We start from the raw sequence: 18,030 nt of genomic DNA, 5'->3' as shown, positions 1-18,030 counted from the left end.
TATTTAATTTGATTAACTTGCATTAACCTGCGTATTTTAATTTTTGTTTTGTTTTTTGGAATATGTCTAATTTGTATGTAATAAATCATTTAATGTTTTTTAACTAATCATTATATTAATATAAAATTTAGCATTATTAGGTATAATTTAGCATTATTAGCAATCTGAGCGTTTGTCTGGCCTTTGCATGATGAGCGTGCATTGTGAAAAAATACGCTCCAGAAAATCTGAATTTATGGAACAAATTGTAAATAAGTTTGGAAGTGAACGCAGACGACTACAATTTCTATTTACTGAATAACAATGATTTAATTCTTGTGTTTTTATTTTTATATTTTCTTTAATTTTTTGTTGTCACTGGTCTTATAAAATGACTTGACAAATTGATACATTTATGTAGTTTTTGAAATATCACTGTTAAATTTTGTTTTGCCCCCCCCCCCCCCCCTTGTAAAAAATCCTGCCGGCGCCCATGTTAGCATTCATAAGTAACATATTCCAGGTAGCTGTTTCCCAATTCTTTTTACCTTGAACTTGACATTGTAACTATGGATTTTAATTAAACTTCTCTATTACGGAGATGTTTAATAACTACGTGATTTTCCATATATTCATAATTATTATTTTTCGTGTGAACTCTATATTTCGCGTGAACTCTATTTTCGTGTGAACTCTATGTTTCGCCATTCAGCTTATCATTTACACTCTCATTTTTTTGATTGTCTTAAAACACGGGGGCAGGTAGGGAGAGAATGAAAGCATTAATTAAACAATAATACTCATAGAAGTTGGAGCGCGACACGAAAAAGCATAGTTGCTTATACAGAAGCAAATAAAATCCTGGAATTGATAGTTAGCTTTTTCTATACATAAGTAAAAACTTCTGTAAGAGGAAATTAGCTTCCCGTAAAAATAAAAATTTAATAAACCTGGAAATCTGTATGTGCGGAAGCCGCTGTAATCAATTCTGATGGAATATTGATAAAAATTTAGCATAGCTAAATGTATAAAAGTATTCATTTAAACTATTACGGCTACAAACAAAACAAAACTTAGTTTTTTTTTATTGTGAAAAGTAAAACTTAAATATAAAAAACTCATCATAAAAATGCTACGTTTTTGGGTTTGTTCATTTGAACGCGCAATTTATCTAAATCTATTTAAGAACTCATGAGAGAGAGAGAGAGAGAGAGTTAAAGTTGTTATGTTCAACTGAACGCCTTGTTTTCACATTTGATATTACATTTTTATCCACAGAATAATTTCAAGCTTGACATTCTGCTTTACTTTCTAAATTTTTCTTGATAAAAATTAAATGATAGCTTTATTGTTTTTTCTTTATTAGAATAGATTTTTTTTATAATGCAGCTGCTACTACATTATAATTCAAATCTATTCAAAATGTATTCAACTAAAAAACTGAAATACTATCCCTTATGAAATAGTTTCTGAAATTAAGTTTTCCATGTTTCACTAAATTGTCTAAAACTCTTTCTTTCTCTAGAATATTTTTTACCGAGGTATAATTATATTTAGTAACATTTATGAATTGAATACTAAGTGCAACAGTTGCGCCTTAAGTATTGCAAATTTCTGAAACAGGTTTGATAACATCTTCATGATTAAGTTTAAAATTATTTTTTCGCATTAAAGAATATTTTAGTGTAATTCCCGACACTTGTTTTTGAAAATTATAAATTGTCCTTTCTTATTGGAAATTATAGATTTTTTAACTTGATTTATAAGAAAAGTTTTCGTTTGAAATTTGCCGTGATTTTGTTTCGTTATAGACTTTCTACATTTGGAGTCTAAAAACACTTTCCTTGATTTGTACCAATTTAAATTAAATAATATTTACAAACGGATATTATTTATAAAAAAAGACGCCATTTATAACTTGACATTCTCTATATAGTTCACCGAAATCACACTATTTTTTGTATATAATAATAAATTAACGAAATTGCCTTTTCTTTGTCATCTGTAATTGCATTACTGAAATTCAGTATCATCTGTAATTGCATCATTGTACATCAGTGCCCAGATTACTACTAAAGAAATAAACTATACTCTTTTAAAAAAATACAGATTAATAATGAAAGTTAGAACATAAATATCTTATCGGAACAAATGATTACAAAAGTGTTTCAATAAAACTTCAAAAGATAATTTCATTCTTATGAAGTTTTTTTTTTTGAAATCTCATTATGATTAAGTTTCCTTCCTTTACAATAACAACGATGATTTTTAGAACACCATTAAAAAATAGAACAGTTAAATAAATCCCATCATCATTATAAATATAATTAATAGTAAAAAATTTTCAAAAATTTAAATTGTGAGCATATTTCTAATACTGAGTATGAATACATTTCGGATCCACCATTTATCTAATGAGATTAGCCTTAGCTCTGATTCAGTTTTCCACATAAAACCTAGCATATAAAAATGTCTTTGTTTTCGATGAGTTTTTCATGTAGTTTTGTTTCGTTTGTTAATATGCGTGATTCTTTAAATTTAGATTGATTTTATCATTTCTTATTTAAAGTCAGCTAAGAAATTATTTCGAATATCGCTGTAGGATATTACAAACTCATTTCGTGTAGCCCTTATCTGCAACTTGAAACGCTCAAAATATATATGCAATTTAAGGACGAGTCGCTTTAAAATTTTATTTATATTGTGTGACGTTAATCTCCAATTTCAATTGCTCAAAAGTGTATATGCTTTTGAAGACAACACCGTGTAAAAATTTACAAAACTCGTGTAGACCTTATACTTTTAAGTACTCGAAAGTATATATATGCAGTTTAAGGCGACAAGCTGTAAAATATTGTTAGTTCCGTGTAGATCTAATCTCCAATTTTAAACATTTTTTTTATTGTATTATATTCGGATTGTATATCTTTATTTAATTAGTAATTATAATATATAGCATTTGGTATATTTACTTACATCTAATTTAATCCATAAAATATGCTTCACACTTGTCCAAAATTGGAAATAACTACTCCGAAGCTTCCCGAAAAAACCCTTTGGAGCGGAGTATCTACATATGTTCCTGATTAGAAAAATGAAAAAAATGAAATCCTTCATGACCGTCCGAGCGAGAAATTTCAGTTTAAAAAATAAGATTTTTGCCAAAAAAAATTTTAATTTTTTTTTCAAAATTTGATGAAAAAATCAGTTCTTAAGTATTAGTGGCACATCCCTAATAAAATATTGAACCAAATTTCGGGAAAAGGCATTTTAATGACATATTCATGTTTTCATTCGTGGAATGCACAACTCAAAAATGCCAAACTCAGCAAAAAATCATGAAGACTGTCGGAAGTCAGTTTGTCTCCTCTGTATGAAAAAATGTTCTAGGGAGCTAACAAGTTTTCTTAAAGACCAAGTCAAGAGTCTGATTTCTCAGGATGTTGACTTTTGTGACACACGAGTCCCACTTGGAATGTGTGATTCTTGCAGACTGCTTCTGAGGAGAAAGAAAAATGGTGAGAATGTCTCTGTCCCTCCCATTTTTGATTTCTCATCTGTCATCCCTAGGCCTGAGACAAGAGGACAGCAGTGTGATTGCATCATTTGCAAAATTGGACACCTGAAAGCATTGCAAAAGCACCCATTTGAAATGCCACAACAGCCTTTACCATCCCAAGACCAAAGAAGATGTTCTGATTGCCTCTCCTTAATTGGAAGAGGAGTACCTCATCAATGCAATCAGTTCACATTCAGGCATAACATAAAGATGTTGGCATCAAAAGATTCCAAAGTCAGTGAACAGATTGCTTCAGCAGTCATTTCATCTAAAGAGGCTTCTCCTCATGGAACCCTAAGAATAGCACAAAGTGGTGGTGGGCGACCTTTGCCAATTACTCCAGGTAACAGTAACTTGCAAATCTTTTATCTGATAGTAATTAAAACTTTGTCATTGTCTTTGTCTTTTACAAAAGAAAAAACCTTTAACAAATAAAATTTGCAGTTCAAATCTAAACTTTACTTTCCATAAAGAAAACTTGGTTGTTTATGTGAAAAATTTGCTCCTACTCATAGCAATGTTTTTAATACAGGTGCAGCAAGCGCAAAAAGACTCTTTGGTGATGAAGTAGTTCTAAAAGCCCAAGACCTTGCAAACATTCAGACAAACACAGGGCTGTCTAATGCAAGCGTCAAAAAATTGGCCTCAACATTGAACCATGTTGCACAAGCCAGAGTTGTTGAACCTCAATTCCGGGCAAAATTCCATCAAATAGGTACACAACTATCTGAACATTTCACTCACACAAACATAACTGTGACGCATGAAAAGTCTCAGACAAAGAAACAAATTGTGGTTCACTGCAAGAATCTCTCTGAACTTCTCAATGATGTCTTGCTCAAAAGACAAGTGTATAAAGAGCACATAGTCAAGCTTGGAATTGACGGTGGTGGTGGTTTCCTCAAGGTTAGCCTTGGGATTCGAGAAGATGAATTGATTTCTCAAGTTCAAGCTCCACCAGACAAGAAGACACTTACATCTTTTGCAGCAAAAGACAGTGGTGTGAAATCTCAACTTCTTGTTGCTGTAGCAGAGGATGTACCAGAAAACTATGAGAATTTGAGAACAATACTATCTCTCATCTTCTCTGAGCGAGTTGACTTTCTTCTTTCAAGTGACCTGAAGGTGGCAAACCTTGTGTGTGGGCTTCAGTCACATGCCAGCTCACACCCTTGCACATGGTGTGACATTGACCACAATAGGTTATCACAGAATGGTAACTTTCGAACCTTTGGATCCATCAGAAGATCTTATGCCTCATTTAAAGCAGCTGGTTTAGACATGAAAAAGGCTAAACAATTTCAGAATGTGGTGCATGAGCCCCTCTTGGATTTTTCTGACAATGCACTTGTTCTTGACATCATACCACCAATGGAGCTACATCTCCTTCTCGGTGTAGTGAACCATCTGTTCAAGGCACTAAAGGACTCCTGGCCTGAGGCTGAAGAATGGCCTAAAGCTCTTCATATCAAAGAACAGCCTTTTCACGGAGGGCAGTTTGCTGGGAATGAATGCCGCAAACTCCTCAAAAATGTTGACCTTCTTCAAAGACAAGCAGAGAATTGTTCAGCTTTTCATGTTTTTCCATTCATCGACACTTTGAGAAAGTTTGATGCAGTTGTGAATGCCTGCTTTGGAAATCATCTGGATTCAAACTACTCAAAGAAAATTGACCAATTTCAACTGGCTTTCCTCTCCTTGCCAAAAGTAAGTGTGAGTCCAAAAGTCCACACTGTCTTCTTTCATGTCAAGGATTTCATTGATCGTCACAAAAAGTCTCTTGGACCATTCAGCGAACAGACAACAGAAGCCCTTCATCACAGTTTCCGAACCCACTGGGAGAGATACAAAAGGCCTCTGGGTCATCCAGACTATCCAGAAAAGTTGCTGAGTTGCATAGTAGATTTCAACAGCAAGCGTCTTTAATGCAAAGTTATCAAGAAAACATCGTCTCTTTGTTTCAGTTTATTTATGTTTTAGTTTTTCAAAAAAGCTTGACTAACTAACATTAAAGCTGCCCCCAACTCAATTTTTTAAAGAGTACATTGTTTTCTCACATTGTTTTCTCACATTATTTCTTTGTTATGTGTTCATAGAATAAAAAGAATAAAAGCAATCTACAGTGGACAATTGTTAAATCATTTTAAAAAAAATCAAAATTAAACTTGCTAAACAATCATTTTACTTTTGATTTTGAAGTTTTTTAAACATTTTAGTGACTTACCCATGCATCAGGGATCTGTTTTGTAGTGTAGATCAATGTTTAGTGAATAAAAAATGTGTTTTCTTTTGATTGCAAAAAAATATTTTTTGTCGCAATTTCTTACATTTTAAAACTAAAATTTCTCGCTCGGACGGTCATGAAGGATTTAATTTTTTTCATTTTTCTAATCAGGAACATATGTAGATACTTCGCTCCAAAGGGTTTTTTCGGGAAGCTTCGGAGTAATTATTTCCCATTTTGGACAAGTGTGGCTTGTTTATATATATAGTATATTTATTATATATTTCTATATTAGATTTTTCATTGAGTTTTCCTTATATTTATTTATCATTTATTATATTTGTATTTATTATACTTTATTTATTATACATTATTTAGGGTGGCCATCTGCGAGTATTATGAGGTGGGGCTTTTTATAATTTACTTATGGGTATATTTCAGGGAATGGGGATGGGGTTTTGGTATTTCGCATAGGTTAGGAGGTTTGGGTTAAAAATGTGTGGGGATATGGGGAAGCCTCTTGGTTCTGTGTAGCACTCTGACTTATTCTTGTTAACACGCGTACTTTTCTTTACGTGCAAACTTTTGTTTTAACTCTAATAATAACAGTCCTTTTTCTTTAATATACCGTAATCGTTATTGAAATCTCTACACTTGAAAATTATATAAATACTTATTCTTCTAAACTCCTTTTATAAAATCAAACCTCCGGTCTACTTATATTCCGAAGAACCTAAAACTTTGTACCAACTCTTCTCTTCGTAATTCTTGAAGTTGAGTCTTGTATCCCCTCCTTACGTATCTCTTAACTAACTCCTGACTGACCACTGACTGACTCTCATTTACCGACTAAACCCAACTAATTCTTCTCTGATTCCTACTCCAACTCATTCTTCTGTTTTGTATCTCCCTTTTTATATTGGTTCCAATGCTTCGGGCGTTGGCGTCTTTTCATTTTTTATTCGTTATTGTGTAAATTATTAATTAATGGCTTTAGGTGGTTTTATTTTTATTAACAACATCTTGTTTTACTTAGAATTAGCTACCTCACAGTATTTAGCCAGGACAGTCTTGTATTTTTACAAAATGTCCCGTGTCCTTTATTTGACCACATTTGTCCCGCATTTTTAAATTAATTAGTACAAATTTCACTTTTGAATTTTTAATGAAAATTTTAACGTTTTTTTAAAAATCAATTTGCAAATAATGATGTCATCAAACATTTCTATTTGAAAAACTAAATTTGTCATTTTATTAAATCAAAATATTGTTTTATAAATTAAACTTCTTTTGTCTTACTAAAATAATGTTTTCATCAAATAAATTAGTCAAGGAACAGTTTTGATGTTGTATCAAAGTAGCAAATGTAAAAATCGACTTGATATTAGACAATTGATTCATTGACAACAATTAATTACAAGTCTAAATTAAAATGCTTACATTTTCATAATCTAATTAAGGAAAATGTTTCCTTCTTTAATAATGTTATTTCAAAAGAAAAATATATAAAGTAAAAGTAAATTTATTTTTAAAACTTAATTTATTTGAAAAAATATCTCACAGTTATTATTGAATTTCTCAGCCATTAAATTAAATTTTAAATTAGACAAAAAAATTTTTTTTTGCAGCACAATAACGTTGTACTTGAGATTGCATTCTCAATTTTTTTTACTTAAACGCACTTTTGTCATTCATTAAGAAATAAATTTTATCTGAAAATGTTGAGGAACTTTTTAAAAATAACAACAAAATTTAAAATATTTTGAAAAACAAATTAAAAACTACTTTTTGCTTCAATATATTTACAATAAAATTTTTTTAGCTAATGTCCCGTATTTTTAGCAAAACTCCCGTATTTTTTGCCAATTTTCCCGTTTTTTTGAAAAAAATTGAAGGCCACCCTAACTTTATATATTGTTTATTGTATTTTATTTATACTTTATCTTTTATTTCTTTCGAATAATTACTTGAAAATATATAAGTTGTTCAATTGATTTCGTGTAGACCTAATCTGCAATATTAGATACTCGAAAGTATATATACAGTTTAAGGCGACACGCTGTAAAATGTATAAAATTCGTGTAGACCTTATCTCCATTTTTAAGTACTCGAAAGTATATATGCAGTTTAAGGCGACAAGCTGTAAATTATTTGTTAGTTCCGTGTAGACCTAATCTTCAATTTTAAACTTTTTTTTTTTAAAATTGTTTTATGTTCGTAATATACATTTTTATTTGATTTGTGTCTATAATATATAGCATATAGTATAATTATTTGCATCTAATTTAATTCAAAAAATAATTTGTTTTTATATGGCATATTTATTACATATTTTTATATTATATTATTTTTCTTTGAGTTTTCATCATATTTTTTTATCATTTACTATATTTATCATTTGTTATATGTATTCATTATACTTTATTTATTATACTTTATTTATTGTTTATTGTATTTTATTTATATTTTATCTTTTATTTCTTTCGAATAATTACTTGAAAATATATAAGTTGTTCATTTGATTTCGTGTAGACCTAATCTGCAATATTAGATACTCGAAAGTATATATGCAGTTTAAGGCGACACGCTGTAAAATGTATAAAATTCGTGTAGACCTTATCTCCATTTTTAAGTACTCGAAAGTATATATGCAGTTTAAGGCGACACGCTGTAAATTATTTGTTAGTTCCGTGTAGACCTAATCTTCAATTTTAAACTTTTTTTTTTAAATTGTTTTATGTTCGTAATATACATTTTTATTTGATTTGTGTCTATAATATATAGCATATAGTATAATTATTTGCATCTAATTTAATTCACAAAATAATTTGTTTTTATATGGCATATTTATTACATATTTCTATGTTATATTATTTTTCTTTGAGTTTTCATCATATTTTTTTATCATTTACTATATTTATCATTTGTTATACTTTATTTATTATACTTTATTTATTATACTTTATTTATTGTTTATTGTATTTTATTTATACTTTTTCTTTTATTTCTTTCAAATAATTACTTGAAAGTATGTAAGTTGTTCAAATGATTTCGTGTAGACCTAATCTGCAATATTAGATACTCGAAAGTATATATGCAGTTTAAGGCGACACGCTGTAAAGTATTGTTAGTTCCGTGTAGACCTAATCTCCAATTTTGAACATTTTTTTTTAATTGTTTTATATTCGTAATATATATATTTATTTGATTTGTATTGACGATATACATCATGTATTCATTATGATTTGCATACATATATCGTATTTTATAAATTTATACTTCTTACCATTTTGCATATTGTGCATTTATTTTTACATAGTATATTCAATATTTTTATTCTATATTTATTATTTATTCCTATTGTAATTTATCTATTATTCATCATGTTTTATTTATATATATTACTTTTCATTCATCAAAAATTTCGACTATCTAATCGAATGTATATTAGTAGCCTAATCTCAAATTTGAAGTATTCGAAATTATATGCAGTTTAAGGCGACATCATTGCAAAATAATATCGATATCGCAGCTTTATATTCTTATTGAAGTACAATAGAACAAATATGTAGCATTGGATGAAGTTATTGCATTATTTTGTTGAGAAATAACAGGTTGGTGTTAAGTTAAACACAGTTTTTAAGTATACAAGGAAGTGTCCATTGCAAGCATCATTTCTTGTTAAGCGCGGTAAAAATGTAAAGAAACTATGATGATGTGGATAGATTTATATAGAAACCTTGATAATTATTGAATTGGTATAACTAATATTGTTTACATTGATATAACATAATATTGTTTAAAAAAACTAATTTAAAAAAGATTTTCATTACTTAAAAATCTACGCATTACTTTTAAATTATGAAATGACGTAACTTTGATTCCGTGCCAAACTGAATTTTTTTTGGCGTAAGAAAATGTATATCTTGTTTATTTCGATACACACTCGTTTTCAAGACAAAACAAAATATTTTTTAAATAAGTATTCTAAAAGTCTTTATTAAACAGTTTTTATTTTTTTGATATAGACTTAAATAACATAAATAATTGTTATAAATATTCGTGTAGGCCTAATCTTCACTTTTAAGGATTTGTACGATATACATGCTTAACAATAAAACGCTGGTTTTTAGCGAAATTTTAAATAAAAAACAAAAATATTAAATGGAAACTCTATAAATGATCAAAGAAAACCACGCAGATTGTGAAAAAAGTATCAGCTAAAAAAAATTAGTCAGAAAAATTATGCTTGAATTAAGGTCTACACGAAATATGTCGCCCTTAGTTATATGTAGACCTAATATAGCAAACTTTCACATTTCGTGTAGACGTAAACTGCTCTTATATATATATATATATATATATATATATATATATATATATATATATATATATATATATATATATATATATATATATATATACTCACACACACACATACCAATAACTCCTCTGTAAATATTTAAAGTTTGAAATCCTTTTCTTTTTTATTTGTTTTGCGTTAGATCCAGTCAAATTAAACTTTGCTTGCAGTTTATTTGCCATTAACCTGTAAAGGCAAAATAAATTTAATTTAAAAAACACAGTAAAAACTATATTAACTAAATCATGATAAAATTATGCAATAAAACAACAATGGATATCTCAATTAAGATTTGAAAAAGCACACATGAATACAACTGAGTAGTTAGTAGACAGACATGTCTAGACATGTCTGTTTATATTTGATTTGAACAGGTATATTGAAATATACCTGTTTAATACATTTGTCACACATTTTTTAGCGCTGCTCCCACCAAGTCTAGAAAGTTCTTTCACCTGTAATTGAAAAGTAATTTTACAGGTTATAATATATATTGAAACCTGTGCATATATATATAGGTGTGTGTATGTATATAAATTCTTCTAATAACTTGAAAACACGCAAATCATTCAAATTTTATAAAAATGGCAGACCTCTAGTAAAAAAAAAAAATTCAAAACATGAAAATGTTTAGATTTTTTTTTTATATAAAATTTAGAAAAGCTCACGCTGCCTTATTTTTCATACCCAGTTCATATAATTAGTTTAAAACAATTAAAACCTTATAAATGATTTAAACTCTTTAGGGTTTGTTAACCCTGCATCAAAGTTAATTAAATCTGCAAGCTCAGTAAATGGTTGGGGAAGATGATAAACATCTTTATTTTCTTTAAAAGTATTAACTAATCTAAACAGATTGTCAAGCCTTGTATTGATCTGTTCCAACTTTTGAATTACCATCAATTGAAATGCTAAATATGAAAAGAATAAATTGATTTTTGTGTCAAAAATCTTTATCAAACTAATGTTCCAGCCTGCATATCAAAGCATCAGACTTTTTCAAGTTATCAGCATTCTAGAATGACACAAATGTGTCATTCTTGATTGCTGATAACAAATAACAATACAATAAAACAATAACAAAAAAACGGGCAAAAAAAGTAAGCTCTGAAACTATATTACCTTTATCATCATTGTTGTTTAAAAAGACTTCATCACGTACACTTGCAGAGTCTTTCCTTAGTGGCAAAATCAATGGGATCACTGAAGATATCATACAATCATTTTCTGGCTCAACCACAGAATCACTTCTTTGGCTATTTTTTGGCATGCTAACACATGAACTGTCTGAAAATGATTTAAGTGGTAAACAACCAAATATAATTTTAGCAAAAATATTTTGTTTGTCTTTACAATTAAAAACAATCAAAAAATTACTAACAATCAACAGGTCTCATGTCTAGTTATGCAATCTATATCCTCCTTACATTTGTAACTTTAGGAACCCTTTAAAAAGATATTTACTGAAATGTAAAAAGGTTTACCTGATATAGGAGGCTTATTACATTTTTTACTTATTACATCCATTGCTCCACTGGTCTCTCCAGCAGTAACATTGTCACCATACTCATCACATACACTTTTATCATTATCTAAAGATTTCAATAAAGCAAATGAAAATATTAAAAATAAAAAAAAAAAAAAAAGGGGACAAATGGTGTTCAATATTAGTAAACTAAAAAAATTAACAAATAAAAAGTGTTATTGTAATCATTTTTCCTTATGTTAACACAATATTTTAAAATACCTGTAATTTTGACATATTTTAGTTTAAACTTAAGCCAATCATCTGTTGGGTCATATCTTTTTATAATTGGTGATTCCACCTTTCGATTTGGCCAATAAACAAAGCCATTCTTTATCCAATTTGATGGAATTGTATTTTCTTACTCACAAACAACACATTCTTTTGAATACTCAAACCAAACTGCTCTGGCCCACACCATAGTTCAAAGATTTTGACCGTAAGTTGGATGTTATTAGCTGATAATAAATTGAAAAAACTAAAAATATTCAAATTGTTTAATTCTCTTAACAGTGCTTATTTTTTAAATAGTTATATTTTTTATCTTAGGAAACATTTTGCAAAGTATAACTAAAAGAAATAAGAATATTTTCAAGCATCAAACATATTTATAAATTGTTTAATGTCAGAAAATAAAAATTTTTTGCCTAATTTTCAATACAATAAAACAAAATATAGTTTGCACATCATATTTTATTGTGAACTGTTTCAGGTTTACTCTTCAAAAAAAAACAAAAAAAAAAATAAATAAATACTGCACATCATACTTTAGGTATGAATATTTCATGGAAAATTAAACTCCCTCTGTTTTGAAATACTGTTCCAATTTATAAATTGGAACAGTATTTTGAAACAAAATTTTTCATTAAAAAAAACTTTTTTAAAAAATAATTGTGTAATGTAGTAGACTATATTATAGGCATAAAAATGTTCATTACATTATAGAAAAATGTATAAATTTTATGTAAAAAATGTGTTTAATTAACAACATAACTTATTTTTCATAATTCTTTATGTTAAATGCAAATCAGAACAGTATTCGGAACAGGGGGAGTATTAAATTACAGCAACAGTAATAATGTAAATATAAATGAAACAACTATAATCTACTGAATTTTTAACAAAAGGTATCTATAATTCAACATTGTGATGCAGTGGTAGAATAACAGTCCCAGTTTTATATGGAATAGCACATGCTTTATTTTTTATTTCAATTTTTTTAATGACTTTTCTCTGAAACCTGTTGTTTGCATGCAGAAAATAAACATCCAAGAGTTTTGAGAAGCATGGATTGCTAAAAAACCCATCTAGTCTGCACAACTTGTAAACATTACATTCAATATCATTTTCATTAAAAATTTTTGTAATGCAGATCACTTTTGGTGAATGAAGGAAAAACCAACTGTCTTTGTTATTAAATGCAGTTTTTGTTTTCATAATCTTCTCATTTTTATAAGAACTAGTATTTTCAATTTCAATGATTCTTTTAGCAATCTGTGACAATGGATTTTTACGTTTACGAATATACTTTTTAAGAGTTCTAAGGTAATTCTCAAAAGTGAAACCAGAGATTTCTTGCAAGCTAGAGGAATAATTACTAATATCATCAGTGATGTGAGTTAAATTATGAATGTTATAACTCATAAAATCTTGTCCATACAAAACAAGAGCAGTGCTTACAAACCAATTTAAAAGCTGTTGTGAGTATAACACTAATTCACCATTTTTAAAAAACTTGTCATCAACCATTATGGTCACTGCTACAGATAATGCCAAGAAATGATGATAAATTGTGTGTGAAACAATATCTTTTAATACAACCATACCAGTATACAAAAGAAAGTTCTTAAACTCTGTGGCTTTCCATCGCTTAAACTCAGCCAGACTTCGTGGTTGCCGGACAAACTTAGATGGCATTTTGCCAGTAAGTTGTAGAAGATACTCTGATAGGTGCAGTCTAGATACTCTGATAGGTGCAGTCTTGCACCTACTTGAGTAGGTGCAAGTCTAGATATAATTAGACCTTCACACAAATATGTCAAGATTCTTTTAACTACACCAAGATATACTAAATGCATTATGTCTAATATAAATCCTGAACAACAAGATAAAATTTATCCTTGATAAACTGCATATAATTTTTTGATGGTCTTTGTAATTACATAAATTAAACTCAATATCAGTTCTTAAAGGATAATCTAGTCCTTCAAATATAACACGCCATTGATATATTGCCCACGAATTTCACAACGCTCACATGCATTATAACCATTATGACTAATAATAGATTTTAAAAATTGTCTTGCTGGAGCATCACAACAAAAATATTTCACAGAGAGGATAATGCTTCCCTGCATGCTTCACGCCATTCAAACATAAAGATGTTAATTCTTCTAAAAAATCTTCTAATACTCTTCCTCAGATGAGGGTTTAGCATTTCCACAAAATATTGCAACACTAGATGGTGACAATTTTGAAAACCTACATAATATTGGCCATATTTGAACAGAAGAACTTCTAAATAACGGAAGACCATCAATATTAACAACCAATTCAATTTTATCAATGTTGGGTATCTTAATTAAATTTCTAAGAATGCATTTCTGTAGTCCAAAATAAATATACTCCCCACCACACTTAAGCTTTACTTCAATACTTTTAGGTGTATTTAACAACGTTCTTATATCATTTGGTAAATTATCATGACCAAATGACTGCTTCAACTTAAGTAACTTGTTAGTTGCTATGTTGGAAATTTGATTTTGTACAACCCATTTAGCCAACATAGATTAAAACGTATCCTCTGCACCATTGTCAGAAATTCTGGCTTCTCCCTCAATATAATTTTCATCACTGCTCTCAGATGAATCAATAATACTGTGATTAGGACTTTCAACCAAAACATAATCTTGATTCACATTAACATCATCATCAACAGCAAGATTTCTCATAGGTGCAACATACTTTTATTAATTTTTCTCCATTGAGAAGTCCTTGAAGTCATAATTTAATATTTTTAATTTATTAAGTATCTGAAACAAGAATAAATGCCAATTAGCTAATTTTATGTATATATATATATATATATATATATATATATATATATATATATATATATATATATATATATATATATATATATATATATATATACAACCATGTTAGAATTACAATTCATGAAAGAAGGTGAAACTACAAATAAATTATTGAAAAATACAATTTTTAATAGATATGGAATTCCAGTTTATAATCAAAATATAATTTCTTCTTATTCAGTAAAAGCAAAGCCTATTTTAGACATCAAAACAAACAGTCTTATATAAAAAATTTAATATCATAGTCAAATTTTAAATGACAGGAAATTGAACTTGAAATAGAAAATATGAGCTATTTGCTAACTAAAGTTGTTTTATTTGCAAGTATTCCACACTGCTCCTCTAAATTTCTATACCCATTCAAGGTCTGAATAGGTCCAGCAAAAACTTCCAGATGAACTTCACCACTTTTTAAGTGCTCTGAACTTGGTATACCCATCATTTCAACTGCTATTCTCAAATCTTTAATTTCATTTGTCAAATTTGCTAGCTGATATAGAACTTTTCCCTGGAAGTCTGTAAAATACAATAAATTATTCATATAAGAAAAAGATTTTTAAAAAAACTACTAAAATTTTGGTGTACTAACTTATTTTTTTTAAACCTTAAGTTTTTTTTGAATCTATTTTAAAATGTATGTTGTAAAATATAGACTTAAAATATTTTATGCAATATTTAATCAAAGTCCATATTTCACAGTTATAAGATCCAGAGATAATGGTAAAAGAAAGATTATAGCTTAAGCAACTGCATTGGTCACATCAGACAAAATTAAAAAACTTTCAAAGTTTGATAACTTACTCGCTTAATCCATTTCATTGATTTGGGGTGCATTTGACATACAACTGCTGTTTGTTTGAAAGTTTCAGTTTAATTTTAGAGGTGGTTGTGGAAATACAGATGGTTTAACTACAATATAAAAAACCATTACATTACATTAAATATGCAAAAAAGTATTTTAAATAAAAATTCATTTTTAAATAACATAAATAATATATAAAAAACATATACATATATACAAACACCAACTCAAGCTAAAAAAATAAGTATTACTTGGGTGATCCACAATATTGTCTTTTGAAATAGGCGCTCTCTGCCTCAATTATGGAATCCTGGAATTGAATTTTCTAGTTAACAGACAAAGTGATTGTGAAAGTACTGATGCCCTGATTATAATCAAACCCTGATTGCAATCATTTCTTTGTTTTTTCTTATTACAAATTGCTAGTTATCACTAAAATCTAATTTGTCACTCTTCTTACTTTTTCCATTAACATTAACATCAACTTCTTCATCACCTGAAAAATAAAATTAGTTATACTATAATTGTAATAAAACTCAACAGGTAAACCAGTAATATTATTTTAAATAAAAAACAAAATGTGAGTCGTTATTTTGAAAATGTAGAAATTTTTTACAGGTGACTTTATTAAGAAAGAAATATGCAGTGCTGAGAAACTAGTGATTATAAAAGCAACAAAAAATTAACTTAAGTTTAATGTTACAAAGTTTTCATTCTGATAATTTAATAAAACAATTATCAATTATGAAAGTATTGCTACACCTTTAAAGTGTAGTTAAGATGACCTTAGCTTTAAAAATAGCTAAGCTAAGGTGACCTTAGCTTTAAAAATAGCTAAGCTAAGGTGACCTTAGCTTTAAAAATAGCTAAGCTAAGGTGACCTTAGCTTTAAAAATAGCTAAGCTAAGGTGACCTTAGCTTTAAAAATAGCTAAGCTAAGGTGACCTTAGCTTTAAAAATAGCTAAGCTAAGGTGACCTTAGCTTTAAAAATAGCTAAGCTAAGGTGACCTTAGCTTTAAAAATAGCTAAGCTAAGGTGACCTTAGCTTTAAAAATAGCTAAGCTAAGGTGACTTTAGCTTTAAAAATAGCTAAGCTAAGGTGACCTTAGCTTTAAAGGTCCTCTTTTAAAAAAATCTTTTTGGAAACTATAGAACTAATTTTTCATTTTTGTTTCATACTTTTGAACTTATGTTATGCTATAATTTTCTTAGGTTATAAAACTAAATTCAAAATAATAAACAAAATACATAACAATCAAAAAGAAAATTCAAAAGTATAAAAAGTAAACATACCTTAGGTTTATTCTTTTCTAGGTTCTTATAGGTAGATATTTCATTTAAAAATATTTTCTTTTTATTGAAGTCAGAAATAAGGAAACCAAAGAATTTGACAATTATTCAAATGAAAGCATGCAAAAAATTTATAAATGTCATTAGAATATATACTTATTAAATTTTTTTGCATTATTATGTTGCGTTAAAAAAGTTACTTTATAAAATATTGTTTAACTAAAATGTGTTGTATAAAAACTCCACGTTATCAACACATTTGTTTGAAAGAAATTTTTTTTATTGCAAAAAAAAAAAGTAATTGTGAATGTCTTCTAAATGTGTTGTTTTGTGCCTTAAGTCATAAGGCATTTTTAACACATTTCTTTAAAAAAAAAAGCCATTATCGCTTTTCTGAATCCGTTTAGAATTGATTCCTAAACGTTCAGATTGATTTAAATGTCATTTAAACGCGATCTAAATCCATTTTAAATCAGCAAGTGCCTGTAGAGGGGAAATACATTTGCGTCGGTAAATTTTTTATTGCTATTAATAGCAGTAATTATTGCAACACACGTCGCACGTAGGAGTATTTGACGATTTTAGCTGGCCAAAATTATTTCTCTCTTTTTAACAGCTGAAAACTTTACCATATGACAAGAAATTGTAAATTAAATGTTTTTTGTACAAATCCAAGCCAGTGGCGTTCAATATAGGGAAAAGATGGGTACTTTAGGGATTACATTTTATTCTATTCAATAGGATTTGAGGAAATAAAAGATATATTATTTTTCAAACTTTGTTATGGTAAATGACATACTATATTTTGATATTTAATTAGATTCCACTTCGTCATTGTCAGAATATTCTTCATTTTCGTTGTTTTCAGTGTCGGAATCTTGGACTTCTCCAGGAAGAAGCAATTCCACAGCTTCTTTTGAAAAAGGCTTTGTAAGTTTGTGTTTCTTTTTCCCAATGCTGGACAACACAGGGTCGGATGTTAACAATAACCTATTGATGATATCTTGGTTACAATCTTTTCTAGAAAATTTTCTAGCATAGCTAAGTCTGTACTCCCGGAAATGTTTGTTTCTGGCTTCGGCAGCCTCTTCCGACAATTGTCCAATTGGCATAAGCGCATTCTCTACTATATCAGGACCATGTACTAAAACTTTATGCAGAGTTGGAGTCAAGTGACACCAGGGGTATAGTT

At 28.5% G+C, this 18,030-nt stretch overlaps 1 protein-coding gene, 1 long non-coding RNA gene and 2 pseudogenes across 4 annotated transcripts; 1 reads left to right on the top strand and 3 right to left on the bottom strand.

Annotated features, from left to right (window-relative positions):
• Window positions 1-1,895: 1,895 nt before the first annotated feature.
• LOC149880742 (uncharacterized) lies at window positions 1,896-12,131 on the bottom strand (annotated as a pseudogene). The gene is made up of 7 exons (XR_016446005.1): window positions 11,873-12,131; window positions 11,610-11,717; window positions 11,248-11,412; window positions 10,852-11,036; window positions 10,516-10,580; window positions 10,204-10,311; window positions 1,896-2,051 (listed from the first exon to the last, which is right to left on the bottom strand). The product of XR_016446005.1 is annotated as an uncharacterized LOC149880742 (transcript).
• LOC149880743 (uncharacterized) lies at window positions 2,982-5,772 on the top strand. Its single transcript, XM_090069081.1, has 2 exons — window positions 2,982-3,881; window positions 4,071-5,772. Exons 1-2 carry the CDS (start codon window positions 3,281-3,283, stop codon window positions 5,462-5,464), a joined length of 1,995 nt encoding a protein of 664 aa, XP_089925207.1. The 5' UTR covers window positions 2,982-3,280; the 3' UTR covers window positions 5,465-5,772.
• Window positions 12,132-12,739: 608 nt separating the features above from the next.
• LOC149880741 (uncharacterized) lies at window positions 12,740-14,654 on the bottom strand (annotated as a pseudogene).
• A 311-nt stretch (window positions 14,655-14,965) lies between these two features.
• Window positions 14,966-17,210, bottom strand: LOC149880740 (uncharacterized). Of its 2 annotated transcripts, XR_016446009.1 has the most exons (5): window positions 16,842-17,210; window positions 16,008-16,043; window positions 15,799-15,857; window positions 15,547-15,654; window positions 14,966-15,261 (listed from the first exon to the last, which is right to left on the bottom strand). It is a non-coding gene; the product is annotated as an uncharacterized LOC149880740 (long non-coding RNA). The 2 variants fall into 2 exon arrangements; XR_016446008.1 differs by having other exon boundaries at window positions 15,799-16,043.
• Between the last annotated feature and the right edge of the window lie 820 nt (window positions 17,211-18,030).

The sequence above is a fragment of the Hydra viridissima genome, unplaced genomic scaffold (genome assembly GCF_058129835.1).
Source record: "Hydra viridissima isolate aposymbiotic clone 2 unplaced genomic scaffold, HvirCarnegie_v1 scaffold_12, whole genome shotgun sequence".
NCBI lineage: Eukaryota > Metazoa > Cnidaria > Hydrozoa > Anthoathecata > Hydridae > Hydra > Hydra viridissima.
This window is presented reverse-complemented; position numbering and strand designations above follow the sequence as displayed.

Bases quoted from the DNA above. Each gene is read 5' to 3' on its own strand.
- LOC149880743 (XM_090069081.1), top strand. From the start codon at position 3,281: ATGCACAACTCAAAAATGCCAAACTCAGCAAAAAATCATGAAGACTGT. The intron at 3,882-4,070 runs GTAACAGTAACT...TTTTTAATACAG, and splicing joins ACCTTTGCCAATTACTCCAG to GTGCAGCAAGCGCAAAAAGA.